Raw genomic sequence first — 19,731 nt, 5'->3', positions numbered from 1 at the left:
GCTCCACAACGGGAGAGGCCACAACAGTGAGAGGCCCGCGTACCGCAAAAAAAAAACAAAAAAAAAAACCACAGAAGATTCCACCTGTGCCCAGGTTATCAATGTCCCACCACAGCCACCATCCAAGACCTACTACCTTCCCCCTGGTCCATCTCAGGGAGCCCATCTGGAATGGTTTCGTAAGAGTGTGGATTGATGTTTACAACTTGAGTCACCGGAACAGTCACAACCTCATCCACTTACAGCCGGTAACGAGTGGAAGGTGGTTTCCTAAAGGGCCTCTCCTGGTCCATGTAAATACAGCATGACACTGCGGCCAGTGTCAAAGCCCTAGTAACTTCTTCACCCGGGAGACGTGGTCACCTTGACTCTGCCCTCATTTACGTTCCCGTCTGGCTTCCTGCTCCAGGAAGTCCTTAGCATCCTATTTATTATCCTTAAACCAAGTTCAGGATGCATGTGCCTGAGACCACGAAAACAAAGCTCTCAAGACAAGCCCTCCTGACCCTGGACAAGCTCCGTCATTGAGACGGACATTCTCGTAAGTCAGAGCGTCCGAGATGGAACCTCAGTCCGTCCTCTATGCTTCGTGTGACCACAGGCACACTGTGTAACTCCTGAGCACTCAGTATCTCCTTCTCTAAAATGGGGGTAACAGGGGCTTCCCTGGTGGCGCAGTGGTTGAGAGTCCGTCTGCCAATGCAGGGGGCACGGGTTCATGCCCCGGTCCGGGAAGATCCCACATGCCGCGGAGCGGCTGGGCCCGTGAGCCGTGGCTGCTGAGCCTGCACGTCCGGAGCGTGTGCTCTGCAACGGGAGAGGCCACAACAGTGAGAGGCCCGCGTATCGCAAAAAAAAATAAAAATAAAAAAATAAAAAATAAAATAAAATAAAATGGGGGTAACATAATACCTATGACTTTGTTGACTCAGCCAAAGAGATAATACTAATATCACATATAAAGTGCTTACAGCAGTTCTGATACATAGTATTTTTCAAGAACTTAATATTTTTATTACCACAGTAATAGTACTGCAGTCACCAGCACCAGTGCTACTGAGTAGGAGCCCCTGTTACTGCTACGAGTACTCCTAGTACTACTGCTGAGATGAGCCCGCACGTTTGCCAGGCCCTCTACTTCCCCCCCTTTTCTGCCATGACGGCCCAACAACCAACCTCCTGAAAGAGGGGGCCACTGCTCTACCAGCTGCACCTTATGCAGCCCCCAGGCCTGGTTTTCCTGGACCCCTAGTAGGAAGTATTACCGTGGCTGGACAACTTTGGAATCAAATCTCCCAGCACCCCAGTGCGGCCGATTCCCTCTCAGGAAGAACCCCAGTTCCTGTGGCCTCTCGCTCTGTGTCTGCTTCTCCCATAAGCTGCCACAGCAAAGACCTGGAGCTCATATTAGGATGGGATCCATCTAAAGTTTAGTGACCCCACCCAAGGAACCAACAGTGCAGGACCAGCATGAAAAACCTGCAGCTCGGTTCAAACCCAGCCACATGGGCCACGCTTTGAGACCCGCATGCCTTCACCTTCTTCAGCATCTGGTACCAAAGAGAAACTAGAGAACCAGGGACAGCCGAGAAAGACCTGCTTCAGGATACGATCCAACACTAAACCCTCAGGCCGCTCATCTCTGCTCACCCCAAACCAGGCACCTGGCATGAGCTGCAGGCACACCCCGAAGCCCCAAGGTTTCCAGACAAGCAGAATTCATGAGCGCTTGCTCTGTGAGGTCAGGAAATCCTACACACACACAGTCCGCACCAGCTTGCCGTCTGTATTTCAAACAGAGACTCACTGTGACTATGCGGAAACACCATCATTGGGACAGCTGTACACAGGTCAAAGAAGGGCTGGAACAGACTGAGGGGCTCCCGCACCCTCTCCAACCCGAGGAAATTGCATGGGTTTGCATCTCCACCCTGCCCTGCACAGGCCACGGCAGTTATCTAGGTGGTCAGTGCTCTCTCAAAGATGGAACACAGCCCCATATGATGTCCCCACCCTCTGGCACAATGGCCAAGCCACCTTTGTCATCAATAAGAACTCAATCTCCCAGGACCATCCAGTCACCTGTGAGGTGACAGAATTCTCTGGTTTCTCCAGTTGTGTGGGGCAGACTTCACCTACCCAGCTGCCCACTGCCCGCAGTGCCCTTCAGGACAACAAAGCCTTTTAAACAAGAGCCACACAGTGAAAAAATGGGTGGAAGACCTAAATAAACATTCCTCCAAAAAAGACATACAGATGGCCCACAAACACATTTTTAAATGCTCAACATCACTAATTATTACAGAAATACAAGTCAAAACTACAGTGAGATTTATCACCTCACACCAGTCAGAAAAGCCATCATCAAAAAACCTATAAACAATAAATGCTGGAGAGGGTGTGGAGAAAGGGAACCCTCTTGTACTGTTGGTGGGAATGTACATTGGTACAGTCACTATGGAGAACAGTATGGAGGTTCCTCAAAAAACTAAAAATAGGGCTTCCCTGGTGGTGCAGTGGTTGAGAGTCCGCCTGCCGAGGCAGGAGACATAGGTTCGTGCCCTGGTCTGGGAAGATCCCACATGCCACGGAGCGGCTGGGCCCATGAGCCATGGCCACTGAGCCTGCGCGTCTGGAGCCTGTGCTCCGCAATGGGAGAGGCCACAACAGTGAGAGGCCCGTGTACCGCAAAAAAAGAAAAAAAACTAAAAATAGAGCTACCATGTGACCCAGCAATCCCACTCCTGGGCATATACCCGCAGAAAACCATAATTACAAAAGATACATGCACCCCAATGTTCATTGCAGCACTATTCACAATAGCCAGGACATAGAAGCAACCTAAGTGTCCGTCGACAGATGAATGGGTAAAGAAGATGTGGCATATATAGACAATGGAATATTACTCAGCCATAGAAAGGAACGAAATTGTGCCATTTGCAGAGACGTGGAGAGATCAAGAGACTGTCACACAGAGTGAAGTAAGTCAGAAAGAGAAAAACAAATATCATATTGCGTATATGTGGAATCTAGAAAAATGGTACAGATGAACTTACTTGCAAAGCAGAAATAGAGACACAATGTACAGAACAAACTTATGGACGCCAAGGAGGGAATTGGGGGGTGGTGGAGGGGGCGGAGGGAGGCAGGATAAATAGGGACCGACATATACACACTACTATGCAAAAAAGAGATAACTAATGAGAACCTACTGTACAGCACAGGGAACTCTACCTAAACGGGAAGGAAATCTAAAAAAGAGGAGATATATGTATACATTAACTGATTCACTTTGCTGTACAGCAGAAATAACACAGCATTGTAAAGAAACTATACTCCAACAAAACTTTAAAAAAGGAGCCACGCCGCCCACCTACAAACCACCTAGCCGACCCATCTCACCCCCAATAAAAACATATTTATGACAACTCGCCGCCGTCTCCACCTAAAACAACTCTTTCATAGCAGCTGCGTCTTCTATCCCTCCTGCTCACACACACTCACAGGCCGGCCCTGTCCCTACGGCAGCCCTAAGGCACCACAGAGAGCACGAGCCACCCAAGTGGATTTGCAGCAGACCTCCAGCAGGCTGCAACCAGAATAGGGAGGCTGACTGGCACTGTGCCCCCCAGGGAGAACTGTCTCACTAGGGGATCTTAACCCAGAACCTTCTGGGTCATGGTGGTCACTGACCTCACAGATTTCTGCCTTAGGTTTTCCCCTGCACATCCCTCTCCTACACCCTCTGCAAACGCCAGCTACCAAGACTCTGCTTTCAACCAGCAATCCACACCCACAGCCAGGGACAGAAACCAGAACGTGTGGTGCACAGAATTTGTGGTGAAGCTGGAGCTCCTTCCCGTGGGGGGGCTTTGGCACTCAGTGCCCGGCCCGCTGGAAAGGGCCAGCCCAGCGAAGGGTGTGCTCTTCCGAGCTCTGGGCAGCTCCAACCCAGATGCAGGGCCACGGGTTCTGTTCCGCTGGAAGGGGGAAGGTGAAGATACCTTCTTAGGAAAGCATTTATCAGATGTGACCTGGTCAAATTAACAATTATTTGTTGAGCACCTGTAAAATGTCTTATGTTGTTGTGGGCTCAGGTCCAAGCTCACTTTCTCCAAACCACACGGCACATATTCTTTGAGGTTGCAGGATTTTCTTTTGGTCAAGGATCACTTTCAACAGTTATACTGAGCACCAAGAACACCCTAACATAATACGTCTTGCCTTTTCAGTGCCATCCCTCCACGACACTATGTTTTTAGTCAGCTAAAAGAAAAATAGTAAGCCCCTGGAGGTCTACTCCTGTTAAGGACCTGTCCATTCTAAAGCTAAGTACAACTGCTGGGCTCCATGTTTCCTAGACAAGGTTTATCCTCGGACCTTAAACGACTGGCCTCTCCCCACCCGTCGCATCCATCTCATTGCTGAACCACATACACCGAAAAGCAATGCGCTGTACGTAACAGCTTTTACCTCAATTAACGTAAAAATTCCCAAAACTAAATAGGATTTCCAGTAACACTTTATGATTGCTTTCGTTAAAGAAGGCTCCCGTGTATCTTTCTCGGCTCTCAAAACTTCTTGATCCCAGTACCTGCAATGAGAAACAAAGCCCAGTAAAGAACAGTCCTGCCACAGGTACAACAGGGGAGGTGGCAGCGTGGAAGACAGGCCTTCCCTACAGGGCACTCTGTGGCTGTCCCATAAATGCTGGTTGACTGCTTGCAGGGCTCCTGAAAGATGAGCGGTGCAGACCCTGAAGGACCAGAAAAACAGGCCCTGAGGGGAACAGTCACAGTCTTGGAAACAAGTTACTTCCAAGCTTTGTTGTATTCACAGCACCATGAGCAGCTCAAGAGGGCAGACAGCCTGCTCCAGGGACACCAACTCCGGGGACAGAGCTCAGCGTGCAGGGCCTTGGCTGCTGGCTCCCTCCCCTTCCACAAACGCACAGGAAACACAGGAAACACGGGTCCCCCCTGGCCTCCAAAGTGGGCTAAGCCCAGGGTCAGCCTGAGGCGGGTGAGCGTGCAATGCCGTGGGCGGGGAGGCTGCAGAGGAACCCAGAGGAAGGGAAAACCCACTGCAAACCTCCAGCCACACGTAGAAGCCCTCACCCTCCCTTCCCCTTCCCCGCACTGCCTGCCACTTACCCCTGCAGCTCTTCTCCAAGGTGCTTGGAGCGATCTTCCGGAAGCACTGAGTACATGTCATCTTCTTCTAATCTGCGTTTGTGACCAATTTTAAACAAGGGGTTTAGCCACCTGTTAAAAATTAAAAGGACAGTGACATATATCCAAACTACACATCTGTCTAATTAGAATCCCACATCGACGGCCTTTGTTTAAAAAAAAAAAATTAAAAATTAAAAAGAGGTCTACAGAAATAGGTCTACATTTTAAATATATAAGATATGGGGGAAGAAAATTAGATGCGTGTTCACACACACACACACACACACACACACACACACACTCTCTCTCTCTCTCTCTCTCTCTGTCTCTGTCTCTGTCTCTAACTCTATACGCTGAGAGGCCCTGTAAGAAGTGACACACTGGTAGCAAGGAGCATTCAAGCCTCCAGATCTCGGTGTTTTGTTTCTTTAACATACACAGTAATAATTTTTTTTATTCTTCTAATGAAAACTTTTAAGGTCAACTCTCAGCAGCTTTCAAATAACACAGTATATATATATATATATATATATATTTTTTTTTTTTTTTTTTTTTTTTTTGTGGTGCGCGGGCCTCTCACTGCTGTGGCCTCTCCTGTCGCGGAGCACAGGCTCCGGACGCGCAGGCTCAGCGGCCATGGCTCACGGGCCCAGCCGCTCCGCGGCATGTGGGATCTTCCCGGATCGGGGCACGAACCCGTGTCCCCTGCATCGGCAGGCGGACTCTCAACCACTGCGCCACCAGGGAAGCCCAACACAGTATTATTAACCGCAGTCACTACGCTGGACATTACGTCTCCACGACTTATTTCTTTTCTAACTGAAGTTTGTGCCTTGTGGTCCCCTTCACCTAGATCTCGGCTTTTTAATATCCTTCCTAAGAGGAACCAGAGCCCCTTGAAGCAATGGCTGATTCCAAGGTTGGTTCAGTGTATGTCAGCACCTGACAATTAGCTTTTTTCATCATAAGTGCCTGCCTGCCATGCACCCAGCCCTTGACCCCGACAAGGCAGAAGTGCAGGTACGAGCTCACCACGTGCGCGTGCTCTCCCTCCCTCCCTCCCTCCCTCCGTCTCCCTCTCTCTCTGGGGCTGTGTGACCCCAGGTGTGCCTTGTACCCTTCAGGACATGTGAGTGATAAACCTTGCCATTTCAGAACTCCCTCTTGGTTGTTGCTGAGACGTGTCTCACAATCGTAAGAACCACAAGGGCCGGTCCAGCCACAACATGGGCCCTAAAAGAGGACATTTCTGTGCGGGCTGCTGTAACTAGACCAGGTCCAGGTGAGTAGAGCCCCAGGCATTCCCAGCAACAGCATCACTATCGACAGGCCAGGATCAACGGCAGAGAAAGTACAAGATGGACCTGGACATCTTGCACCATAAAATAAGGAAGCTCTAAAGTAATCACAAGGATGTGTGCAAAAGACAGAGAAGCCAGCTTGAAGGGCTCTTGCTAGCCAAATCTGGGATACCTTAGGTATTAAATAAATGTCAGTGAATTATAGCCCATTAAATAACAAAAGAATCCATGACTTTATTGCTTCATGAATAGGAGAGAAGGGAAAGCTGTTGCAGTCTAGAATGCAAACAAATATAGAAGGAACAGTGGAGTCAGAAAGTTATCAATGGAAGTTAAACCTAGTGGATGAAAGCTTGACCATGATATTTACAGAATCTCAAATTACCTCTCTACAAATTACTTATTAATGGAAAAAACAGTAACTATACAAAGGACTAAAAAAAAATTATCCAAATCCATTATGCATTATTTAAATGATAATGATTAACATGCAGAGACAGCCCAAAGGTTAACACCATTCTACTCACTTTGCCAGAGTAAGGAAATTTCCAAGGCCAGACAATAATAACCCATGAAAGCAGAGACCACACTTCTTTTTTTTTTTTTTTTTTTTTTTTTGGCTGTGTTGGGTTTTTGTTGCTGCGCGCGGGCTTTCTCTAGCTGTGGCTCACGAGCTCTAGAGCACAGGCTCAGCAGTTGTGGCGCATGGGCTCAGTTGCTCCATGGCACATGGAATCTTCCTGGGCCAGGGATCAAACCCGTGTGCCCTGCATTGTCAGGCGGATTCCCAACCACTACGCCACCAGGGAAGCCCCACACTTCTTTTATTGCGTTATTCCTAGCACAGTACAGGTAGAAAGGAAATGCTAAAGAATTCTTTGTTGAATAAATGAATGCCTATGAATTATTAAAGAAGCAATAAGAGAGACTGAGCTTCAGATTTTGCTAACCCTGGTAGCTTGGCACCTCTAAAGCACCCCAGTCCAGGAGTCAGAAGACTGGTTTCTAGTCCCAGCAGTGGTACTGAGGCCCCAGGGCCTCAACTGTCCCCCCAATCTCCTTCTCCACTCCAGTTCAGCATCTCCATGCCCCTTAATATCTCTAGGTCTCAATTTCCTTCCAAAGTAAAAGTATAAATCTGTGAGCATCACCACTAAACAGGTTTGAAAAATGTTTTGCCATTTATCCTACACTTATTCCCTACCGAAAACGCTCAGGGAGTTAACACTGGGATTTACCCTGAAAGGCCCCCTTTAAAAGTCTACTTGCACAGGAAAAGATGCTCAACGTCACTCATCGTCAGGGAAATGCAAGTGAAAACCACGAGATGCCACCTCACATATATTAGGATGGCTATTATCAGGAAGGGAGGGAGGGAGGGAGGGAGGGAAATGACAAGTGTTGGCAAGGATGTGGAGAAACTGGCACCCCTGCACACTGCTGCTGGAAGTGTAAACTGGTATAGTCACAAAGGACAGATACTGTATGATTCCACTTCAGTGAAGTACTTAGTCAAATTCAGAGAGAAACAAAGTGGCGCTGTGGTTGCCAGGGGCGGGAAGGAAGGAGAGTGGGGAGTTAGCGTTTAATGACACACTAAGGCAGGATGAAAAGAGCTCTGGAAATTGGTTGCACAACAGTGTGCATGTACTTCACACTACTGAACCATGTGCTTAAAAATGGTCAAGATGGTAAATGTTATTTTACATTCATTTTACCACAATTTTTAAAAATGTAGTGATAACTTTGCCGCTTTCTGATTGCATGACCTTGAATTAGCCACATGACCTCTCAGTACTGGCCCCCAGCAAATGGGGAGAACACCTGGAGATAATAACACCTCCCTGGGCTGCTGAGCCATCAACTGAAAGGATCAGTGTTGCTCTGAACACTACAGAGTCCCATCAGACAAAGAGCAGAGGTCACCATGACAGCGATCTTGAGTAATCCCATGTGGGCCCCAGCAGAAAACAGATTGCTCAATTAGGCAAATGTCTTTCCCCATAGCTCTTGATTTAAGGACCAGCACAAATCCCTTCACTTCCCAAATCAAGGCATGAAGGTTTTCATTCCATCAGATGGCAAGCTGACTGACAGGAGCCTGAAGTATGTGTCACCACCTAAACAGTTAGACATGGAGACCTGACTCCTGTGCCAGTCAACTGGCACCCTGACTCCAATTTATCACTGACAGCATCGAGACCACTGCCAAATTAGCCATCCCTCAACCCAGTTCAAACCCAAGGGTCGTCCTCGCCACCACGATCCTCTCTCCTTCCCTCCTCTCCCACGAGTCCTCATCCAGCAGCAGCACTTCCCTCCTAACTGTCCCACCAGAGACCACAACTCCAGACAATGACAACTCACATACTACGTGGAATCTCCATGGGTCTTGCGTGCCACGGTGCCTGGCACAGATGTCACTGGAACCCATCCAGCGTGACATCAGAACACCCACACTGCTGATGAACGATCTTGAAACGGGTCACCACCCTGGCTTTCCCGGAGTGGCCCACAGCCAAATCCAATTAGACGTGGGTGGCAATGTTCAAGCTAGAATTTTCTCTCCTTTCCTCTGTAACTTTCCCCATTCCTTAAAACTTGCTCAAAATCCATTTTCTCATCCCTGCTCTTTTCATCCACTTCCTGTTCTAAGCGAAGCAGCAATGCAAGCTGCGTGCCCCCAGCTCCCTCCATACCCTCTACCCTGGGGTCCACCAGGGTCCTCCCAGGCTGGGGGTACTGCAGAGCCTTCCTGCCTCTGAGCTTCCAGGCCTTTTCTGGTTCACCCCTGGCCTTCTTATCTCCCTTTCCTCCCACCGGCTAATCCCCTCTTTTCATTTCTTCATAGTGTCCCTTGTCTTATCACCACACGTCTTCCAAATACTTTTTCCCACGCTACAACCAAGACTGAGAATCTACAGCTACTGTGCACGGGTAACCATCCTCACCGCCTCCTCAAAAATAATTTTTTAAATTAATTTTTATTTGAGTAGAGTTGATTTCGTGTTGTGTTAGTTTCTACTGTTCAGCAAAGTCAATCAGTTATACACATACATACATACATCCACTCTTTTTTAGATTCTATTCCCATATAGGTCATTACAGAGTACTGAGCCCAGTTCTGTGTGCTCTACAGTAGGTTCTTATTACTCATCTATTTTGTACATAGTAGTGTGTATATGTCAATCCCAGTCTCCCAGTTTATCCCTCCCCTCCAAGAAAAATTTTTTTGACACATTGGCACGCAATTCACTTAACACTGAGAATAAAACAAGGAATCACAGGTAAAATATTACTCATGCTGACTACCTCCTAAGGTTCTGAAGGGATTGAAGCAGTATTGGTTGGAACTAACAAGTAAGGGACCTCACAGCCAGCAGGTGATACCTCACCTACTTAGCACAGCACACACAGCCACCACTAGACACAGGACTCAATTCATCACCAAGATCTCTCTATGCCGGTCAGTGCCTGCGCTGACTCGCCTCTGAATATCTGGCCTTTAGTGTCTGTTCCAATCGAACGCTTTCTTCCAAACTATTAAACTTCTTCCCCCGTGAGGGATGACAGAGCTCTTGCTTCCAAGTTCCAGATATCCCTCCTGAGAGTAAGGAGTGTGACTGCCTACACAAGCAAGCCTCTGATGCTACTCATTAGGATTTGTGAAACCACAGAGCAAAGGAAAGAAACTACCTCACTTGGGTCAAAGAACCATTCCAGCAGCTGAGTCAAATGCATGTGAACAAGTAAGTCACATTTTCTTAATTAAAAGGATGCCTAGGGGACTTCCCTGGCAGTCCAGTGGTTAAGACTCTGCGCTTCCACTGCAGGGGGTGTGGGTTCAATCGCTGGTCGGGGAACTAAGATCTCGCATGTCATGCGGTGTGGCCAAAAACAAGGATGTCTAACTCAAGGTTAAAGAACTGATAGAATTTAGTGAGTTATCTTGATGCTTTCACAGAGTGCGCAGTGTATCAGTCCATGGGAAATAAACATCAATGCGTTTAGGTTAATTTAGGATATATGGCATCTCATACAGCTTGCAAAGCTGTGCCTCATGCCTCATCAGTAGTCTGAGTCTGCCCACACTATGTACACCTGATATTTTCTTTTTCTTTTCTTTTTTTTTTTTAGTATTTATTTAGGCTGCGCCAGGTCTTAGTTGCGGCACACCGTATCTTCGTTGCAGCATGTGGGATCTTTAGTGGCGGCATTCAGACTTCTTTAGTTGCAGCATGCATGCAGGATCTAGTTCCCCAACCAGGGATAGAACCCAGGCCCCCTGCACTGGGAGTGTGGAGTCTTACCCATTGGACCACCAGGGAAGTCCCACCCCCTGCTATTTTCTATTCGAGCCTACTTCATTGCAAAAGAAATGCCAGTCATGATATACCCATAATGACAGGAGCATTATTCACAGTACCCAAAAGGTGGAAGCAACCCAAGTGTCCAATGATGAATGAATGGATAATCAAAGTGTGGTACACACGTACACTGGAATATGACTGAGTCTCAAAGAAGGAAATTCTGACACAGGCTATAACATAGATGAACCTTAAGGATATTATGCTAAGTGAAATAAGCCAGTCACACAGAGACAAGTACCATATGATTCAACTTATATGAAGTGTCCAAAGAGTCAAAAGTGAGAGAGACAGAAAGTAGAATGGTGACTACCGGGCGGGGGGGGAGAGGGATGGATACAGAGTTTCTGTTTTACTGATGAAAAGGATCCTGTGGACCATGATGATGGTTGCACAGGAGTGTAATGTCATGAATTCCACTCAAGTGTACACTTTAAAATGGTTAAGGTGGTAAATATGTTGTGTATTTTACCACAATTTTTAAAACTTATTTTGAGGAAGAAAGACACACCAGTCGAAATCCACAAAATTGATTTCGTGCTGCACTAGTGGGTTGCGATCTTATGTCTGAACCACACTGGTGTGGACAGCTGTCCGCTGAGCACACACTGTCCTTAGCACCGTCATCTCCACAACAGACTGGGGCTCCCTCAAGGGCAGGACAGCCCCACAGACGCTTCGCATGCTCCGTGACCCACACGGTTCCTGGGACACAGCGAAGCTCAGTGAACACAGAGCCACATGGAAATGACCTCCTTCTGAGCAGGGCTTCCTCCTTCCCCAGCTCACACTTGGCTGCCACTCTGTGTCACTTGTTTTCCATAAAGTGAGAAGGAAGTGACATGTAAAATGACCAAAGCAATACAAGTACTTATGTTGTAAAGGCCAGTGCCCCACGGAGCCATGTGCCTGATCTGACCAAGGGAACCCCACACTCCCAGGAGGGCTCACGGATGCCCCAGGAGGGCACAAAGCCACAGAAACTGGCGCATCTTCCTGGAAGTTTTATTAAACTGTGGAGCATGCTTAAAAAAAAACAAACTCAACACTGAATGACGTGTGGCAAAGACGTGCCATGGCCTCTATAGGTGTCGGGCAGTGTTTACAGGTAGGCACGGATGGGGCTAGAAAACAGAACTGAGGCTCCATTATTGGGAAGCTGTACCCACTTGATGTTGAGGAAGTGTATCTGTGAAGCCACTGCTTTTTCAGCTCTGTTCCCCAAGGGCCCCAAGAGGAAAGGCTGAAGGAGACACTAGGAAGTGTCGAGATGTTAGCCAAAGCAGTTCCCTGCACGCTCTGACAGAGGCTACTCCCCCAGACTCCTATGGCTAAGTGCCTCCTTGTCCTCTCCTCCTGGATGGCTAACAGGCATCTCCACTTTAAAGTCCAAGATGGACTCCTGACTTCCCCACCAAAACTGCTCTTCCCATTCTCTCTGTAAATGTCAACCTCACAGAGGCACTGCTCACACCAGAAACCTGGTGGTCACCACCCTTGAGGCCTCCCTTCCCCTCACTCCCGCAGCCAACCCGCCAACTAGTCCACAGCTGCTTCCTCCAAAATGCAGCCTGGCCCCAACCACTGGGCATCTTTTCTCACCCTCCCACCACCAGCGTCCCGAGACCGAAGCCCCAAGCCGCCATCGGTTCTCAGAGCTGCAAGAGCCTGCAAACTGTACTGCCTGCTTCCACCCTTGGTTTCCCTATGATCTTCCTACAGAGAAGCCAGAATGCTGTCTTCAAAGTACAACAGCATGCTGTCCTCCTGCACTAGAAATACACCTGCGGTCCTGACCGAGGGCAGCTCATGATGGGTCCCTCCCAGCTCACCACCCCATCTCCCGTCCAGCACCTCTGCTCAGTGTTCCAGCCATGCTGCTGTGCTCCCGAGAGCCTGCCACGCTCCTGACTGCTGTTCCCTTTGTTGGGAACAGACAGATCCTCTTTTGCTCACTTTCCCCCCATCACGACACCTTTTCTCTTCCAGGGCTCAAGCTAATTGTTGCCTCCACAGAAAGGCCTGGAATGCCTTGTCTAAAAAAGCAAATCCAGATTCTCTACTTCCTTCTCCCAACTTTCTTTATCCATTTACTACATTCTATTTGTTGAGAGAAAAAATAATCCACTTATTTATTTCGTCCTTCTCCATGCAAGAGCTCCGTGCAGGTAGGACCCAGTCTTTCCGTGGTGGTTCAGTGGGCCCGGCACAGAGTGAGTCACTCAAAACTCCGCTGAATAAATAAATGAACAACTCGCTGGTGGAGAAGCCGCGGCAAAGAACACTCACACAACCCTCTCTAAATTTCTCTAGGGGAAGGGGAATGCAAAGGTCAGCTGAGGTCAGTTAATCATTCAACAAGTGCCCTCATCCCACTCAAATAAGTCATTTATTGTTGAAAGAATAATGCATTTTAAAGCACTTTTAGCTGTGGCAAATTATTAATCATGGGTTAGTGCTCCCTGATTACTGGAGGCTTCCGTGGCCCAGCCTGGGCAGGGCTGGTGACACAGGGGGTGTAGGGAAGTAGGGTGACCTGGGTCAGAAAGTCCAAGAGCAGGGACTGAGGTGAGGGACAAATGAGAGGCACGCAGACAGATCTCACAGTAAGACCCACCCTACCGCACTAGAACACTCTCCCCTATGGCAGGATTTCTCAAGCTCAGCGCTGCCGACATTTCAGGCTGCATGCTTCTTCGTCACAGGTGGCTCTTCTGTGCTTTGTAGGAGCGTTTGCAGCAACCCTGCACTCCTTCCTCAAGATGCCAGTAACATCTCTTCACCTTAAATTGTGATAACCTAAAATGACATTTTGGTAGCAAAATCTCCTAGATCAGAACCACTGCTCTAATCTGTCTTTCTGGAAAAGGCACAGAACTTTACTTCAAAGATTGGCCCCAGAGAGTTTGCAGCATCCCTGCACTCCTTCCTCAAGATGCCAGTAACATCTCTTCACCCTAAATTGTGATAACCTAAAATGACATTTTGGTAGCAAAATCTCCTAGATCAGAACCACTGCCCTAATCTGTCTTTCTGGAAAAGGCACAGAACTTTACTTCAAAGGTTGGCCCCAGAGAGTAGCACAGCGCACTGGCAGCAGTCCTTAGCCACCAAGTCAAGGGTTATGGTTTAAACACATTCTTATATTCGCTGGTTCAACTGTCCTTGAGCAGCTCAGTCTGGGGAGCAAGGGATCTATGTTAACAAAGAATTACAATATGACGTGGAAACTGTGGTTGTGAGCTATGCACAGGATCTGCTTCTTGGCTTTTTTGCAGGTCAATGTAGGACGAAGTAGGACTAAGGGATCAATCCCCCAGCTTACCCATCTTCTATACAGCACAGGTTCTCAAACTGTGGTCCCCAGAGCAGCAACATTAGCATCCTGCAACTCGCTAGAAACGCAAATTCTCAGCCCCAACCCTGCCCTATGAAAAATACTGTGTGGCCCAGCAAGCTGTACTGTACCAAGTCTTCCAGGTGATGCTGACGCCAGCTGCAGTCTGAGAACCTGCCATAGAGCGTGCTTTGGCACACCTTGTCTGTATTTACATCAACAGTCCCAACCCTGGGCTTCCTTAGTGTCGCAGTGGTTAAGAATCCGCCTGCCAGTGCAGGGGACACGGGTTTGAGCCCTGGTCCGGGAAGATCTCACATGCCGCGGAGCAACTAAGCCCGTGCACCACAACTACTGAAGCCTGTGCTCTAGAGCCCATGCTCCACAACAAGAGAAGCCACAGCAATGATAAGCCCACACACCGCAATGAAGAGTAGCCCCTGCTCACCGCAACTAGAGAAAGCCCGTACACCGCAACGAAGACCCAACACAGCCCATAAGTAAATAAATTTATTTTAAAAAAAGAATGAAACTGGACCATTATCTTACACCACACACACTAAAGTGAACTCAAAATGGATTAAAGACTTGAATGTAAGATCTGAAACCATAAAATTCCTAGAAGAAAATAGACAGTAACCTATCTGACATCAATCTTAACAATGTTCTTGTGGATCTGACTCCAAAGGCAAGGGAAACAAAAGCAAAAATAAACAAATGGGACTAGAAAGCTTCTGCACAGCAAAGGAACCCATCACCAAAGTGAAAAAGCAACCTACTGAATATAAGATATTTGCAAATCACATATCCAACAAGGGACTAATATCCAAACTATATAAAGGACTCATACATCTTCACACACACACAAAAAAAGAAACTGATTAAAAAATAGCAGAAGATCGGAATAGACATTTTTCCAAAGAAGGCATAAAGATGGCCAATAGACACATGAAAAGATGCTCAACATCACCAATCATTAGGGAAATACAAATCAAAACCACAATGACATATCACCTCACATCAGTTAGCATGGCTATCATCAAAAAGACAAGAAATAACAAGTGTTGGAGATGATGTAAAGAAAAGGGAACCCTCATACACTGTAGGTGGGAATGTAAGTTGGTGCAGCCACTATGGAAAACAGTATGGAGATTCCTCAAAAAGTTAAAAACAGAACTACCACACAGTCTAGCAATTCTACTTTTGGGTATATATCCAAAGGAAACGAAATCCTTATCTCAAAGAGATACCTGTACTCCCATGTTCACTGCAGCATTATTCACAATAGTCAAGGTAAGGAAACAACCTAAATGTCCAACAAATGAATGGATAAATAAACTGTGATATATATATGTATATGTATGTATGCATATGTATACACACACACACATACATACACACATAACACAGTGGAATATTCTTCAGCCTTAAAAAAGAAGGGAATCCTGTCATTTGTGACAACAATGAATAACCTAGAAGGCATTATGCTTTCTTTGTGAAATAAGAGCGAGAAAGACAAATACTGCATGGTATCACCTATATGCAGAATTTTTTTTTTTTTAATGTCAAACTTATAGAAACAAAAGAAAAGTGGTTGCCAGGAGCTTGGGGATAAAAAGGGAAAGATTGGTAAAAGGGTATATACTTTCAGCTCTAAGATGAAGAAGGTCTGAGAATCTAATATAAAACATGGTGACTATACTTGATAACACTGTATTGTCCAACTGAAATTTGCTAAGATAGAACTTAAATGTTTTCACCAAAAAGAAGGTGTCCATGAGGTGTTGGATGTGCTACTTTTTTTTTTTTTTTTTTTTTGGCAGTACGTGGGCCTCTCACCGCTGTGGCCTCTCCCATTGCGGACCACAGGCTCCGGACGCGCAGGCTCAGCGGCCATGGCTCACGGGCCCAGCCACTCCGCAGCATGTGGGATCTTCCCGGACCGGGGCACGAACCCGTGTCCCCTGCATCGGCAGGCGGACTCTCAACCACTGCGCCACCAGGGAAGCCCACTACTTAGTTTGATGGGAGGAATCTTTCCACAATGCATACATATATCAACTCATCACATCATAAACTCCAAATATCCTACAATTTTGTCGATTGACTTCAGTAAAACTAGAAAGGAAAGAAAAAAAATAAATAACTTTGGCTGCTACTTATCCTCATTCCTCTAAACCCATGGAATTTCCCAAGTAACATGAGCGTGGGCTCTGTTTATGCTAACAAGGTGACTCATAGTTGGCTCCTAACCGTTACGCTAACAGAGGAGTCAGGATGGGGACTAGCCACACCAGGAAGACTAGCCACACCAGGAAGACTAACCGTGGGATTAGAAGGTCGCGCCTGTGGATATGGGGAGGGGGAAGGGTAAGCTGTGACAAAGCGAAAGAGCGGCATGGACATATATACACTACCAAACGTAAGGTAGATAGCTAGTGGGAAGCAGCCGCATAGCACAGGAAGATCAGCTCGGTGCTTTGTGACCACCTGGAGGGGTGGGAGGGAGACGCAAAAGGGAGGGGATATGGGAACATATGTATATGTATAACTGATTAAATTTGTAAAAAATAATAATAATAATAAAACAAAAAGGTATGGAAAAAAAAAAAAAGAAGGTCACGCCTGTGAGTCCATGCTTTCAGCCTGACCTCTGTAGAGGGGGCTCTGAAGATGAGATCAATCACATGGCCCATGGTCCAATCCATGACGCCTACATAATGAAACCCCAATAGGAACTCTGGACACCAAAGCTTGGGGGAGATTTCCTGGTTGGCCATACTCTATCATCACACACCAATGTGCTGGGAGGGTGACATGTCCTGCCTCGACAGGGATAAGACAAGGAAGGAAGCCTAGAGTTTGGGACCCTCTCAGACCTCACCCTGTGTGACTCTCCCTTTGACTGGTTCCAATTTGAATCTGTTTGCCATAATAAGCAATTGTGTTCTGTGTGTTGTTCTAACGAATTATTGAATGGGAGGGGGTTGTGGGAATCCCTTAATTTGTAGCCAGTGGGTCAAAAGTGAGGGTGGCCTGGGGACCCCCGGACTGGGAGCTGGTGTCTGAAGGGAGGGAGGGCAGTCTTGTGGAGGATGAGGCCCTTCACCTGTGAGGTCTGGGTCAACTCCTGGGAGCTGGTGCCAGAACTCAGTGCAGAACTCTTCCCTAGAGCTTAAGATTCCACATCATCAGCTCACATCTCAGGATGACACATGCTTAGCTTCTGCTGGGCGAGAGGTCCACCCACCAACTGGCTCCTCCGCTCTGACCACCTCCTTCTCCCACAGCCTCCCTGTCCTCCCCGCAGTTAATACACAACTACAGTCCTAGACCTAGTGCCCACCAGCCCATTGCCATCACTATCAACATTGCTGCCAACACGGAAAGAAGAAACTAGGAATGTTTTAAGAGCTCCCTCCTCTTGCCCGGTGGGCACGGGCTCTATCTAACTCTAGGACAGACTTCTCACATTTTATTCTGCAATGAAATCACCTGAGAAGCTCGTTAAAAATAAACACAGACCCCACTCACCAGGGTTCTGACTCCCCAGATCTGGGGCAGAGACGAAGAATCTGCATTTTCAGCAAGCATTCCTCAGGGATTTGGTCTGGAACTGCATGAAGAATTACCCTTCCAGGAAAGACCGGTGGTGGTAAATGATTGTGGGATCAGAGGGGATGAGAGCTACCACACTTTGGAAAATCTAGTGCAGCCCATGAGCCCCAGAGAGGAAAAGTGGCCTAAGATGGCAAGGTCAGTTAAATGATTGCACTAGAACCAAAAACTCAGGCTTTGGGATACCCGGCCTGAGGAATCTTGCAAAAGGGTAGGTCAAAGATCCCTCCCTCCCCCTAGAATCTAGCTGTGGTGGATGCCTGAGGGAAGGATGGGGAAGGCAAGGATTTAGGATACTGCCTAGCAGACCAGCTACTGAATGGGAATGCACGGGCCCCTGTCACTGCTGTCCCCTCATGCCCGCCACTCCGGCCACCACTGACCACTGGCTCAGAAGTGGAACAGGTCTGAGGCTCCAGACAGCTGTGGAAATTGACAGCAGCAACTGGAACGAGGTAGGAGAAGGGCTCTCAGTGGACAGGTTATGAGCACCTGGGGCCATGCCAGTGTGAAGCGGGTAGGACTCAAGTCAGGGACACCTGTGAGGAGAGAACCTGGCCCTGCCTCACTCGTAAGGGCATTAGCAATAAACAGTCAACCTGTTCAGGAAACCCAACAGTAAACAGTGCTGGGGAAACGTCAACCTTGCTGCGAATCAGAAAAACACAAAGGTGCCATGCCAGATCCAATTTCATTTTTCCTTCCAATTTTGGCCAGGTCAACACAGACACAGTTACAAGATTGGCATATTTCAAATTGATCCAATTTTCCTTTAAAACAACCCAGATGTAGGGACTTCCTCGGTGGTGCAGTGGTTAAGAATCCGCCTGCCAATGCAGGGGAAACGGGTTCGATCCCTGGTCCGGGAAGATCCACATGCTGTAGAGCAACTAAGCCCGTGCGCCACAACTACTGAGCCTGCGCTCCAGATCCTGCGAGCCACAACTATTGAAGCCTTCATGCCTAGAGCCCGTGCTCCGTAACAAGAGAAGCCACCGCGATGAGAAGCCCGTGCACCACAACGAAGACCCAATGCAGCCAAAAAATAAATAAATAAAATTAAAAAACCAGATGTGTTTAATACAAAGCCAGTGTATCCTTTGCCTCAGAAATTTAACTTTTAGAAATGTACTCCTGGGACTTTCCTGGCGGTCCAGTGGTGAAGACTCTGTGCTTCCACTACAGGGGGCGCAGGTTTGATCCCTAGTCAGGGAACTAAGATCCCCATGCTGTGCGGCACAGCCAGAAAAAAAAGAAATGTACTCCACAGAGCTAAACCTTAAAGTTTGGGAGAGAAGGCCAGCACTTTCTCTCCCCAGTGCGTAGTCCAGTACCTGGGGCAGAGAAGGTGCTGAATATGTATTTTCAGGATGAATGATTACACGGCTCAGAATTAAAGAATCAGTCCAGAGATGATGATTACACTCAAAATACTACCTTAAAAAAGGAGCCAAATGGCAAGTGCCAGAAAACAGATAAATCGCTAAAATATATATGCTAGAATATATTAGAGTTGTTTTAAAAGATAAATATAGGACCAGCATTATCAAAAGGCAGTGCTTATATTAAATTATACTGCATTTTAAAAGGAAGCACAGGGCTTCCCTGGTGGCGCAGTGGTTCAGAGTCCGCCTGCCGATGCAGGGGACACGGGTTCGTGCCCCGGTCCAGGAAGATCCCACATGCCACGGAGCGACTGGGCCCGTGAGCCATGGCCGCTGAGCCTGAGCGTCCGGAGCCTGTGCTCCACAACGGGAGAGGCTACAACAGTGAGAGGCCCGCGTACCGCAAAAAAAAAAAAAAAAAAAAAAGGAAGCAGAATGTGAACCCATCAGAGTAGGCAGACTAATTAAAACTCTAAAAAAATGAATACAATACAGGTATACCGATGAAGATTTAAAAGAAATATAGACACTGAAGAGTTTGAAGTTGAC

General features: G+C 47.5%; 1 protein-coding gene across 3 annotated transcripts in view; it reads right to left on the bottom strand.

The window, feature by feature from the left end:
• LOC307065002 (ATP-binding cassette sub-family C member 4) overlaps positions 1-19,731 on the bottom strand; it is a gene marked incomplete at both ends in the record, with an annotated part of 215,197 nt that overhangs the window by 166,352 nt on the left and 29,114 nt on the right. For all 3 annotated transcript variants that reach the window (XM_079721739.1, XM_079721737.1, XM_079721738.1), the window contains 2 exons: positions 4,474-4,594; positions 5,154-5,264. In XM_079721739.1, the coding sequence (XP_079577865.1) occupies positions 4,474-4,594; positions 5,154-5,264 (232 nt within the window). The remainder of the gene's footprint in view (positions 1-4,473; positions 4,595-5,153; positions 5,265-19,731) is intronic.

This window comes from Hyperoodon ampullatus, assembly GCF_949752795.1.
Source record: "Hyperoodon ampullatus genome assembly, chromosome: 16".
Classification (NCBI taxonomy): domain Eukaryota; kingdom Metazoa; phylum Chordata; class Mammalia; order Artiodactyla; family Ziphiidae; genus Hyperoodon; species Hyperoodon ampullatus.
The sequence above is the reverse complement of the archived record's forward strand: the minus strand, read 5'-3'. Positions and strand labels throughout refer to the sequence as shown.